This window comes from Procambarus clarkii, chromosome 1 (assembly GCF_040958095.1).
Source record: "Procambarus clarkii isolate CNS0578487 chromosome 1, FALCON_Pclarkii_2.0, whole genome shotgun sequence".
NCBI lineage: Eukaryota > Metazoa > Arthropoda > Malacostraca > Decapoda > Cambaridae > Procambarus > Procambarus clarkii.
Window position 1 is genome coordinate 47,934,598 of NC_091150.1, and position 13,366 is coordinate 47,947,963.

A 13,366-nucleotide genomic window follows, 5' to 3' on the forward strand; every position below is an offset into this window, starting at 1 on the left:
AATAACAACATACTGGAGTGAACGATATGGAAGAAATGCAGAGAACACTGTATAAACATCAGAGGTCCGCGGTTGTTCAACATCCTCCCAGCGACTATAAGAAATATTGCCGGAACAACCGTGGACATCTTTAAGAGGAAACTTTATAGTTTCCGCCAAGGAGTGCCGGACCAACCGGGCTGTGGTGGGTATGTGGGCCTGCGGGCCGCTCCAAGCAACAGCCTAGTGGACCAAACTCTCAAAAGTCAAGCCTGGCCTCGGGCCGGTCTTGGTGAGTAGAAGAACTCCCAGAACCCCACCAAGCAGGTATCAAGCAGGTGAGTTACCGCCTGTAAGACTTGACTGCTTGGAGCAACATAGTTGCAACAACGGGAACAAGGGTTACACATTAATTTGGCGAGCTTTCCGTTGCTTGAAGCCTCCGGATTCACCTCCGGATTGAAGCTTTTCTCCCGCGTGGCATTGCCCACCCTGGCCCTTCCCACCCTGGCACTCCCCCGGCTGGCACTGCCCACAATGTAACTCCCCCGCCAGGCACAGCCCACGCTGGTCCTTCCCACCATGACACTCCCCTGCCTGGCACTGCCCACCCTGGCACTCACCCGGTGGTTCTGGTAGGCGGTGACGGCGGTGAACTTGGTCTCCGGGAAGATGAAGGTGCTGAAGTTCTCGGTGGTGGAGACGTCCTCCGTCTTGGGGTTGACGTAGACCACATGGAACCTTGGCTGGTACCTGTGCATCGAGTTGAGGATGATCTGGGGGACGAGAGGCCAGGGGCGGGGGTTACTGGGGTGCTGGCTGTGTGTTGGGGGGGATACTGGGGTGCTGGCTGTGTGTTTGGGGGGTTACTGGGGTTACTGGGGTGCTGGCTGTGTGTTTGGGGGGTTACTGGGGTGCTGGCTGTGTGTTTGGGGGGTTACTGGGGTGCTGGCTGTGTGCGGGGGGGAGGTTACTGGGGTTCTGGCTGTGTGTGGGAGGTTACTGGGGTGCTGGCTGTGTGTGGGAGGTTACTGGGGTGCTGGCTGTGTGTGGGAGGTTACTGGGGTTCTGGCTGTGTGTGGGGGTTACTGGGGTGCTGGCTGTGTGTTTGGGGGTTACTGGGATGCTGGCTGTGTGTGGGAGGTTACTGGGGTGCTGGCTGTGTGTGGGAGGTTACTGGGGTGCTGGCTGTGTGTGGGGGTTACTGGGGTGCTGGCTGTGTGTGGGAGGTTACTGGGGTTCTGGCTGTGTGTGGGGTTAATGGGGTGCTGGCTGTGTGTTTGGGGGTTACTGGGGTGCTGGCTGTGTGTGGGAGGTTACTGGGGTGCTGGCTGTGTGTGGGGGTTACTGGGGTGCTGGCTGTGTGTGGGAGGTTACTGGGGTTCTGGCTGTGTGTGGGGGTTACTGGGGTGCTGGCTGTGTTTGGGGGTTACTGGGGTGCTGGCTGTGTGTGGGAGGTTACTGGGGTGCTGGCTGTGTGTGGGAGGTTACTGGGGTTCTGGCTGTGTGTGGGGGGTTACTGGGGTGCTGGCTGTGTGTGGGAGGTTACTGGGGTGCTGGCTGTGTGTTGGAGGTTACTGGGGTGCTGGCTGTGTGTGGGAGGTTACTGGGGTGCTGGCTGTGTGTGTGGGGGGTTATTGGGGTGCTGGCTGTGTGTTGGGGGGGTTACTGGGGTGCTGGCTGTGTGTTTGGGGGGTTACTGGGGTGCTGGCTGTGTGTTTGGGGGGTTACCGGGGTGCTGGCTGTGTGTTTGGGGGTAACTGGGGTGCTGGCTGTGTGTTTGGGGGGTTACTGGGGTGCTGGCTGTGTGTTTGGGGGGTTACTGGGGTGCTGGCTGTGTGTTTGGGGGTTACTGGGGTGCTGGCTGTGTGTTTGGGGGGTTACTGGGGTGCTGGCTGTGTGTTTGGGGGGTTACTGGGGTGCTGGCTGTGTGTTGGGGGGTTACTGGGGTGCTGGCTGTGAGTTTGGGGGGTTACTGGGGTGCTGGCTGTGTGTTTGGGGGGTTACTGGGGTGCTGGTTGTGTGTTTGGGGGTTACTGGGGTGCTGGCTATGTGTTTGGGGGTTACTGGGGTGCTGGCTGTGTGTTTGGGGGTTACTGGGGTGCTGGCTGTGTGTTTGGGGGTTACTGGGGTGCTGGCTGTGTGTTTGGAGGTTACTGGGGTTATGGCTGTGTGTTTGGGGGTTACTGGGGTGCTGGCTGTGTGTTTGGGGGGTTACTGGGGTGCTGGCTGTGTGTTTGGGGGGTTACTGGGGTGCTGGCTGTGTGTTTGGGGGGTTACTGGGGTGCTGGCTGTGTGTTTGGGGGGTTACTGGGGTGCTGGCTGTGTGTTTGGGGGTTACTGGGGTGCTGGCTGTGTGTTTGGGGGTTACTGGGGTGCTGGCTGTGTGTGTGGGGGGTTACTGGGGTGCTGGCTGTGTGTGAGGGGGGTTACTGGGGTGCTGGCTGTGTGTTTGGGGGGTTACTGGGGTGCTGGCTGTGTGTGTGGGGGGTTACTGGGGTGCTGGCTGTGTGAGGGGGGGCTACTGGGGTGCTGGCTGTGTGTGTGTGTGGGGGGGGGGTTAATGGGGTGCTTTACAATATAAGATGCTTTGCTGAGAGATAGAGAGGGGGTGGGGGGGGGGATGCACTCAAATCGCGATAATAAACTTATCATTTATAACAGTTTTTAGAGCTTTGTCTTCAGTCACAACACGATTACAATAAATAAATCACACACACTTCCACACAACCACAAACACCTGCACACAACCACAAACACCTCCACACAACCACACACACCTGCACACAACCACAAACACCTCCACACAACCACACACACCTGCACACAACCACACACACCTGCACACAACCACAAACACCTCCACACAACCACACACACCTGCACACAACCACAAACACCTCCACACAACCACAAACACCTCCACACAACCACAAACACCTCCACACAACCACACACACCTGCACACAACCACAAACACCTCCACACAACCACAAACACCTCCACACAACCACAAACACCTCCACACAACCACAAACACCTCCACACAACCCACAAACACCTCCACACAACCCACAAACACCTCCACACAACCACAAACACCTCCACACAACCCACAAACACCTCCACACAACCACAAACACCTCCACACAACCACAAACACCTCCACACAACCCACAAACACCTCCACACAACCACAAACACCTCCACACAGCCACAAACAACAGGTAACTAAAGAGGCGAGGACATACATGGCCATTGTCATCGAGCTGGTTGTTGGTGAGCTTGAGCTTGTCGAAGGAGAGGACCTGCTTCATCCACTGGCCGCCCTTGGCGGGGGAGTCCGGGTGGACGTGGATCCTGGGGGGAGAGTTGGGGTCCGCCTTGCCCGCCACGATCCACGACGAGCTGTAGACAAGAGGGGGTGAGGGGTGAGATGTGGTGGGGTGAGGGGTGGTGTTGTGGTGGGGTGAGGGGTGATGTTGTGGTGGGGTGAGGGGTGATATTGTGGTGGGGTGAGGGGTGATGTTGTGGTGGGGGTGAGGGGTGATGTTGTGGTGGGGGTGAGTTGTGGTGGGGTGAGGGGTGGTGGGGTGAGGGGTGAGATGTGGTGGGGTGAGGGGTGATGTTGTGGTGGGGTGAGGGGTGATGTTGTGGTGGGGTGAAGGGTGATGTTGTGGTGGGGTGAGGGGTGAGTTGTGGTGGGGTGAGGGGTGAGTTGTGGTGGGGTGAGGGGTGAGTTGTGGTGGGGTGAGGGGTGAGTTGTGGTGGGGTGAGGGGTGAGTTGTGGTGGGGTGAGGGGTGATGTTGTGGTGGGGTGAGGGGTGAGCTGTGGTGGGGTGAGGAGTAAGCTGTGGTGGGGTGAGGGGTGAGCTGTGGTGGGGTGAGGGGTGAGATGTGGTGGGGTGAGGGGTGATGTCGTGGTGGGGTGAGGGGTGAGCTGTGGTGGGGTGAGGAGTAAGCTGTGGTGGGGTGAGGGGTGAGCTGTGGTGGGGTGAGGGGTGAGATGTGGTGGGGTGAGGGGTGATGTCGTGGTGGGGTGAGGGGTGATGTTGTGGTGGGGTGAAGGGTGATGTTGTGGTGGGGTGAAGGGTGATGTTGTGGTGGGGTGAGGGGCGAGTTGTGGTGGGGTGAGGGGTGAGTTGTGGTGGGGTGAGGGGTGATGTGGTGGGGTGAGGGGTGAGTTGTGGTGGGGTGAGGGGAGAGCTGTGGTGGGGTGAGGGATGAGCTGTGGTGGGGGTGAGGGGTGAGCTGTGGTGGGGTGAGGAGTGAGCTGTGGTGGGGTGAGGGGTGAGCTGTGGTGGGGTTGAGGAGTGAGCTGTGGTGGGGTGAGGGGTGAGCTGTGGTGGGGTGAGGAGTGAGCTGTGGTGGGGTGAGGGGTGAGCTGTGGTGGGGTGAGGAGTGAGCTGTGGTGGGGTGAGGGGTGAGCTGTGGTGGGGTGAGGGGTGAGCTGTGGTGGGGTGAGGGGTGAGCTGTGGTGGGGTGAGGGGTGAGATGTGGTGGTTAGATGTCCTTTGCTAACACTTCTATAAATATATCCCAGAATCCTATTTGCTTTATTTTAAGTTATTAAGCTTAGAGCCTTATAATTTAAACAAACGACATCTGTCAATCTCTCGTCCATTTTAGAAATCTAAATCGTCTTGCATTTATTTTGAGTCTTCTACTGAATTTATTCCGATCCCTTTTTCTGCACCATCTAAAAATCTGTAGACGCTGTTGCTGATGTGGTAAAGGCCAGGGGTACCAGGAGCGCAGGCCAGGGCCTTGGGGCACTCCAGTTAAAACAGTATCTTCCTCGCACTTATCTTCCTCTACTCTCGCTGCATTCTTTGAAATAACCAGAGTAAGAGGGGGAGGGGAGGGACTATCAGGAGAAAGCGCCAAGCCATTACGACTATATAGCACTGGGAAGGGGTCAGGATAAGGATTTAGGGAAGGTGGGACGGAATGCGTACCCAACCACTTGGACGGTAGGGGATTGAACGCCAACCTGCATGAAGCGAGATCGTCGCTCTACCGTCCAGCCCAAGTGGTTGGGCTAACCAGAGTAAGAATATCCATTTGTAATCCAACTAAGAATAAACCTCCCTTAATACCTTGTCTCTAACTTCCTTACGTCTCTTGTGGGGTGTTTAAGTCAAGGTGTCATACTCCTCCCCACTGTCATCATGCTTGGAGTATACTAGAAAAGAATGAGAATAAATTTGCTAACCATGAGCAGCCCTTAGTCAAGGCATGGCGTGAATCTTATATTAAATGTATGTAAACGAATCGCTTTTGAGATGATTAAGTTGAGCCATTTTCCTACAATAGACATTAAGTTAGTTAAGACACCTAACCCCACACATCTGGACAAAAAGGCATGAACGTTTATGCTGTCCCGGACCATCATCAAGTAGTGTGGTCTTGATAATCATCCCAGATGGACAGACACGTTGTCACTTTCATTTATTTTTTTAATGCGAGAACTGGGTGTCTTAAATTCGAGTCCTGGTATTACGACTTGCTGTCTGCTTTAAGTTACGTGGACGGTAGTTCGATACTAGTGATCCAGCTCCCTTCTTTACAACTGGGCACCACATTAGCAGCCCTCCATGATGCAGGAACTCTGCTCGACTCTATTGATTACTTTAATATGCAAGAGGAGGGGCTCACTAAGCTCAGCTTTGTATTCCTCCAGCACCCTGGCATATACCTCATCTGGCCCTGGAGACTTTATGTGATGGAATGATGCTGACACTGCTCGATCACTTACGCATACACACATCAATATACTCATACAGAAATTCCTGCATCAGTTGACTTACACGCCCATTTCCCCACTCATCCACAAACCAGTCATTCATCCATTAAAACCATATAACCCCCCCATCAACCAATCTACCTATCCACCCATCTATCTATTCACTTAGCCATTCACTTAACTATCAACATATCTCTCCTCATCACTCCATCCATTTAATTCAACAGATACCCAAGTTATGAGGCCGATCCCCTGTAACACCCAGGACCTCCCCCCCCCCTTAGAGTTCACACCCAGGGAAGCCTTCTCCAAGAGGTCAGCCCAGATGACCTCCGGTTTATCTTGTATGTTGATTAAAAAAAAAAATTCCTGGGTTAGTCTTAGTCAGCATAGTTTCAAGTATGTAATATTTCATGCAAGGGAATTAGACTCCAGATTCTTATGTGTAAACAGCCTTGGATCTCCCCCTTTTGGCCAGGTCAGAGGTCAGTCACACACGTAATTAATAACTCCTCTCTTGAAGAGTGTATGGTGAATGTCAAACAAGCTTATTGAAATATTTCTTGAGTGTTTGTACACGTGTGGCCGATCTTTTACATTCTTGGGGTAGGTAGCAACAGCAGATCTCCCCCCTCCCCCCCTGTGAGGGTTGTATATAGAGGTCCTGTAGGGACTTAGTAAGGACAGAGTGCCGGACACCAGGGTCCAGAGAGGGCTGTGAAGAACATCTCAGCCAGGGAGAGACAGGTCTTAAGGTAACGTGTGTGATCTCTGAGGTTTTGTTCCATGTCCAAATTTCTTAACTTTTTGCCAATGTTAAAGTAGGATTTATAAGTGGTGATTGACATAATTTTGGTCTCAATAAACTCATGTTAAATTTCCCGTCTGTGTCAGTTGTTGAATCCTCTTAGCCTTTTTGGATATAGTGGCTGACAACCGTTTTCATAATTAATGATAGTCATAGAAAGTACTCTCCAAGTCAAGCAATGTTTCTTGCCTCGTTGCTTGATATAGTCTCAATGGTCAAAGGCAGATGGTGGCAGCGTATTTAATCCTTGTGTTAGCATTTCCTTATTGGCAGTGTATCTTTTGGTTCCGGTGTAACCATCATATGTCAGCTCACATTACCGTGTTTCATAACAGTGTTATCAAGTGCAACCGATGGGGAAGTGTTACTCAGGATAAGTAGTGTTTACATTATTAGTTTAGTGTTCCATTATAGTGGTGTTCCATAGTAGTGGTACACAATTGGTGGTGTTACACCCCTTGAGTTAGACCCCCCCTCCCTCCGTCCCTCCCTCCGTCCCTCCAGCAAGCCAGCCCCGTACAGACCTGTGGAAGGCGTATCTGTATCTCTTATCGTCGACAGGAATGAAGTCCATCATGAGCATGTAGTCGCTGGGGGCGTCCATCCCCATCAGGCGCACTTGGAACGTGGGGAACATCCGCCTGGAAGGGAGAGACAGTTGGGTATGTTTGTGGGACGGGGAGGCGGTGGGGGGATAGGTGGAACAGACACAGACTCAAAGAACGATTGTGAGACACAGACACAAATAATGATAGTGAGACACAGACACAAAGACCGATAGTGAGACACAGATACAAAGAATGATATAGAAGAGAGCCAAACAGGCGAGACGGAGGCCCCATCACCAAACAAAAAAAATCATTAGATACAATATATAGCAAGTACACACTTTTGAGATTGTTCTCAAAACACACTTCGGAGTTATCTGAGCACTCAAAATATCCCACAATCTAAGAAAAACTCATTAAAAAGACAAAAAAGGAGATGATGAGTATGCTTATCAGAGGAGCATCGGAGGACACTGTGGCAGGAGAGGAAGGGTGAGGGCCAGGCCGGGCCACACCAGCCCCATTACCCAACTGTGGCCACACCATCCCCATTACCCAACTGAGGCCACACTTGCCCCATTACCCAACTGTGGCCACACCAGCCCCATTACCCAACTGTGGCCACACCAGCCCCATTACCCAACTGTGGCCACACCAGCCCCATTACCCAACTGTGGCCACACCAGCCCCATTACCCAACTGTGGCCACACCAGCCCCATTACCCAACTGTGGCCACACCAGCCCCATTACCCAACTGTGGCCACACCAGCCCCATTACCCAACTGTGGCCACACCAGCCCCATTATCCAACTGTGGCCACACCAGCCCCATTACCCAACTGTGGCCACACCAGCCCCATTACCCAACTGTGGCCACACCAGCCCCATTACCCAACTGTGACCACACCAGCCCCATTACCCAACTGAGGCCACACTTGCCCCATTACCCAACTGTGGCCACACCAGCCCCATTACCCAACTGTGGCCACACCAGCCCCATTACCCAACTGTGGCCACACCAGCCCCATTACCCAACTGTGGCCACACCAGCCCCATTACCCAACTGTGGCCACACCAGCCCCATTACCCAACTATGGCCACACCAGCCCCATTACCCAACTGTGGCCACACCAGCCCCATTACCCAACTGTGGCCACACCACCCCCATTATCCAACTGTGGCCACACCATCCCCATTACCCAACTGTGGCCACACCAGCCCCATTACCCAACTGAGGCCACACCATCCCCATTACCCAACTGTGGCCACACCATCCCCATTACCCAACTGTGGCCACACCATCCCCATTACCCAACTGTGGCCACACCAGCCCCATTACCCAACTGTGGCCACACCATCCCCATTATCCAACTGTGGCCACACCAACCCCATTACCCAACTGTGACCACACCATCCCCATTATCCAACTGAGGCCACACTTGCCCCATTACCCAACTGTGGCCACACCAGCCCCATTACCCAACTGTGGCCACACCATCCCCATTACCCAACTGTGGCCACACTTGCCCCATTACCCAACTGAGGCCACACTTGCCCCATTACCCAACTGTGGCCACACCATCCCCATTACCCAACTGAGGCCACACTTGCCCCATTACCCAACTGTGGCCACACCATCCCCATTACCCAACTGTGGCCACACCAGCCCCATTACCCAACTGTGGCCACACCAGCCCCATTACCCAACTGTGGCCACACCAGCCCCATTACCCAACTGTGGCCACACCAGCCCCATTACCCAACTGTGACCACACCAGCCCCATTACCCAACTGTGGCCACACCATCCCCATTACCCAACTGTGGCCACACCATCCCCATTACCCAACTGTGGCCACACCAGCCCCATTACCCAACTGTGGCCACACCATCCCCATTACCCAACTGTGGCCACACCAGCCCCATTACCCAACTGTGGCCACACCAGCCCCATTACCCAACTGTGGCCACACCAGCCCCATTACCCAACTGTGGCCACACCAGCCCCATTACCCAACTGTGGCCACACCATCCCCATTACCCAACTGTGGCCACACCATCCCCATTACCCAACTGTGGCCACACCAGCCCCATTACCCAACTGTGACCACACCAGCCCCATTACCCAACTGTGGCCACACCATCCCCATTACCCAACTGTGGCCACACCAGCCCCATTACCCAACTGTGGCCACACCAGCCCCATTACCCAACTGTGGCCACACCAGCCCCATTACCCAACTGTGGCCACACCAGCCCCATTACCCAACTGTGGCCACACCAGCCCCATTACCCAACTGTGGCCACACCAGCCCCATTACCCAACTGTGGCCACACCATCCCCATTACCCAACTGTAGGCCACCAAGGCCCGTCCTGCAGACCAGCAAGGCCCGTCCTGCAGACCAGCAAGGCCCGTCCTGCAGACCAGCAAGGCCCGTCCTGCAGACCAGCAAGGCCCGTCCTGCAGACCACCAAGGCCCGTCCTGCAGACCAGCAAGGCCCGTCCTGCAGACCACAAAGGTCCGTCCTGCAGACCACCAAGGCCCGTCCTGCAGACCAGCAAGGCCCGTCCTGCAGACCACCAAGGCCCGTCCTGCAGACCAGCAAGGCCCGTCCTGCAGACCAGCAAGGCCCGTCCTGCAGACCACCAAGGCCCGTCCTGCAGACCAGCAAGGCCCGTCCTGCAGACCACCAAGGCCCGTCCTGCAGACCACCAAGGCCCGTCCTGCAGACCACAAAGGTCCGTCCTGCAGACCAACAAGGCCGTCCTGCAGACCACCAAGGCCCGTCCTGCAGACCACAAAGGTCCGTCCTGCAGACCACCAAGGCTCGTCCTGCAGACCACAAAGGTCCGTCCTGCAGACCACCAAGGCCCGTCCTGCAGACCACAAAGGTCCGTCCTGCAGACCAACAAGGCCCGTCCTGCAGACCACCAAGGCCCGTCCTGCAGACCACAAAGGTCCGTCTTGCAGACCAACAAGGCCCGTCCTGCAGACCACAAAGGTCCATCCTGCAGACCACCAAGGCCCGTCCTGCAGACCACCAAGGCCCGTCCTGCAGACCACAAAGGTCCGTCCTGCAGACCAACAAGGCCGTCCTGCAGACATGGGTGAGACCCTCCCAGCAGCACCACCCGCGACTTTGTTTTATTTACCTGCACTTGTGTGGCGGGCGGGCGCGGGCGCAAGAGAGCCACCCAGGGGGGCGGGCGGGCGCGGGCGCAAGAGAGCCACCCAGGGGGGGCGGGCGGGCGCGGAGATATTCAACTAAAGAATATCGAGACTAAATTATCTGGCGTGATTAATATTAACATATTTAACATGTTAACGTTTTAAGCAAATACAAACGTTTTAATTAAATACATATAAACACTTCATTAGTCTTGTGATAAATTTCAGGTACTCAGGTACGGCAAAAATGAGGATCTAAAACATAATACAGGGTACAAAACACAATCGAATCTTCCCATAGTAGGAAAACAGCATGTTAAGGATTTGGGAATAATGATGTCCGACGACCTAACGTTTAGGGAGCATAACCAAGCAATCAGCCAGAAAAATGATGGGATTGATTACGAGAACTTTCAAATCCAGGGATTCCATCACAATGGTTGTACTCTTCAAGTCACTTGTGTTGTCCCGTTTCGAGTACAGCTCAGTACTTACTTCCCCCTTCAGAGCAGGAGAGATTAGTGAAATAGAGGGAATACAGAGAATATATACGGCACGCATAGACGCGATAAAACACCTAAATTATTGGGATCGTCTCAAAGCTCTCCAAATGAACTCTCTAGAAAGGAGACGAGAGAGATACCAAATAATATACACTTGGAAAATACTGGAGGGCCAGGTACCAAATCTACACAGTAAAATAACAACGTACTGGAGTGAACGACATGGAAGAAAATGCAGAATAGAACCAGTGAAGAGCAGAGGTGCCATAGGCACAATCAGAGAACACTGTATAAACATCAGAGGTCCACGGTTGTTCAACGTCCTCCCAGCGACTATAAGAAATATTGCCGGAACAACCGTGGACATCTTCAAGAGAAAACTGGACTGTTTTCTAAGAGAAGTGATGGACCAACCGGGCTGTGGTGGGTATGTGGGCCTGCGGGCCGCTCCAAGCAACAGCCTGGTGGACCAAACTCTCACAAGTCAAGCCTGGCCCCGGGCCGGGCTTGGGGAGTAGAAGAACTCCCAGAACCCCACCAAGCAGGTATCCAGCAGGTATCATGCAGTCTCAAAATAATGCACTGCATTACCAATTTTGCTTTGAGTTATATATTGCCTTATGCAACATAATGTCTCTTTGACACCCTTCTCTGTATTTATATATGGGTAATTCCTTCTGAAGATGTATTATTACATACGAAGGTACTTAAGGAAATTCCTGTTTCAGTTCTTCCTCCGTGGTCTGACACTGTCATATATATATGTATATATATGACAGTGTCATATTATATATATATATATATTATATATATATATATATATATATATATATATATATATATATATATATATATATATATATATATATATATATATATGAGAAAGCTGCAGAAACACGCAAGCCATAGACAACTAAGAACTCTAATTGACCCGGCCAGGATTCGAACCATGCCGTCCAGGATCACCCCTAAACGTACACAGTACCGTGACCACCGCACCAATGATCGTCAGGGCTAGACGATCATTAGTGCGGTGTAACTAGCTTCAAAAGACAGTCACTTGCTTAGCTAATCGAACTATGGGGTTGCAGACCGTCCTCCAACAATGGGGAGGTAAATGTAACAGCACAAGTGCAATTATGTACTATTCCTAACAGTCAGGAATTGTACTTATTTTCACTTAGTATTAAACCGTACTGTCAATTTGGAGGATGGGTTGCGGGTTCAGTTCTTGAACCCAGTATGTGCCTCTGTAACCCTTTACATCACCGCCCCACAGGATCGGTATTAGGGTTCAAAATAAAGAAAGAGATTGAATACAAATCCAGAATTGTTCCCATAAGAATAAAGGTCATGTAGACGGCACCTTGGCTTGTGCGAGGCAGCACCTATGTGTGTGTGGGTCCTCCCAAACTCATTCACACGTGTTTAAGAAATCAGTGCAAGAGACCAAGGTTGTGGTCCACAGTGCTGGGTGCAGCGCTGCTCTGAAGGCTCTCCAATACTTCTATCCTTACACCCTAGCACCAGGGTATACTCCTAGCACTAGGGTATATTCCTAGCACTAGGGGTATACTCCTAGCACTACGGTATACTCCTAGCACCAGGGGTATACTCCTAGCACTGGGGGTAGACTCCTAGCACCAGGGTATACTCCTAGCACCATGGTATACTCCTAGCACCATGGTATACTCCTAGCACCAGGGTATACTCCTAGCACCATGGTATACTCCTAGCACCAGGGTATACTCCTAGCACCAGGGTATACTCCTAGCACCAGGGTATACTCCTAGCATCAGGGGGTATACTCCTAGCACCAGGGTATACTTCTAGCACCAGGGTATACTCCAAGCACCAAGGTATACTCCAAGCACCAAGGTATACTCCAAGCACCAAGGTATACTCCTAGCACCAGGGTATACTCCAAGCACCAAGGTATACTCCTAGCACCAGGGTATACCCCTAGCACCAGGGGTATACTATTAGCACCAGGGTATACTCCTAGCACCAGGGTATACTCCTAGCACCAGGGTATACTCCTAGCACCATGGTATACTCCTAGCACTAGGGTATACTCCTAGCACCAGGGTATACTCCTAGCACCAGGGTACACTCCAAGCACCAAGGTATACTCCTAGCACCAGGGTATACTCCTAGCACCAGGGTATACTCCTAGCACCATGGTATACTCCTAGCACTAGGGTATACTCCTAGCACCAGGGTATGCTCCTAGCACCAGGGTATACTCCTAGCACCAGGGTATACTCCTAGCACCAGGGTATACTCCAAGCACCAGGGTATACTCCTAGCAAAAGGGTATACTCCAAGCACCAAGGTATACTCCTAGCACCAGGGTATACTCCAAGCACCAAGGTATACTCCTAGCACCAGGGTATACCCCTAGCACCAGGGTATACTCCAAGCACCAAGGTATACTCCTAGCACCAGGGTATACTCCTAGCACCAGGGTATACTCCAAGCACCAAGGTATACACCTAGCACCAGGGTATACTCCTAGCACCAGGGGAGTATACTCCTAGCACCAGGGTATACTCCAAGCACCAGGGTATACTCCTAGCACCAGGGTATACTCCTAGCACCAGGGTATACTA

The 13,366-nt window shown here is 52.8% G+C and overlaps 1 protein-coding gene across 2 annotated transcripts in view; it reads right to left on the bottom strand.

Moving 5' to 3' along the window:
- LOC123754459 (T-box transcription factor TBX1) overlaps nucleotides 1-13,366 on the bottom strand; it is a 168,647-nt gene that overhangs the window by 67,879 nt on the left and 87,402 nt on the right. For both annotated transcript variants that reach the window (XM_069307985.1, XM_069307929.1), the window contains exons 3-5: nucleotides 7,058-7,174; nucleotides 3,231-3,387; nucleotides 603-755 (exon numbers count right to left, since the gene is read on the bottom strand). In XM_069307985.1, coding sequence (XP_069164086.1) covers nucleotides 603-755; nucleotides 3,231-3,387; nucleotides 7,058-7,174 — 427 coding nt within the window. The remainder of the gene's footprint in view (nucleotides 1-602; nucleotides 756-3,230; nucleotides 3,388-7,057; nucleotides 7,175-13,366) is intronic.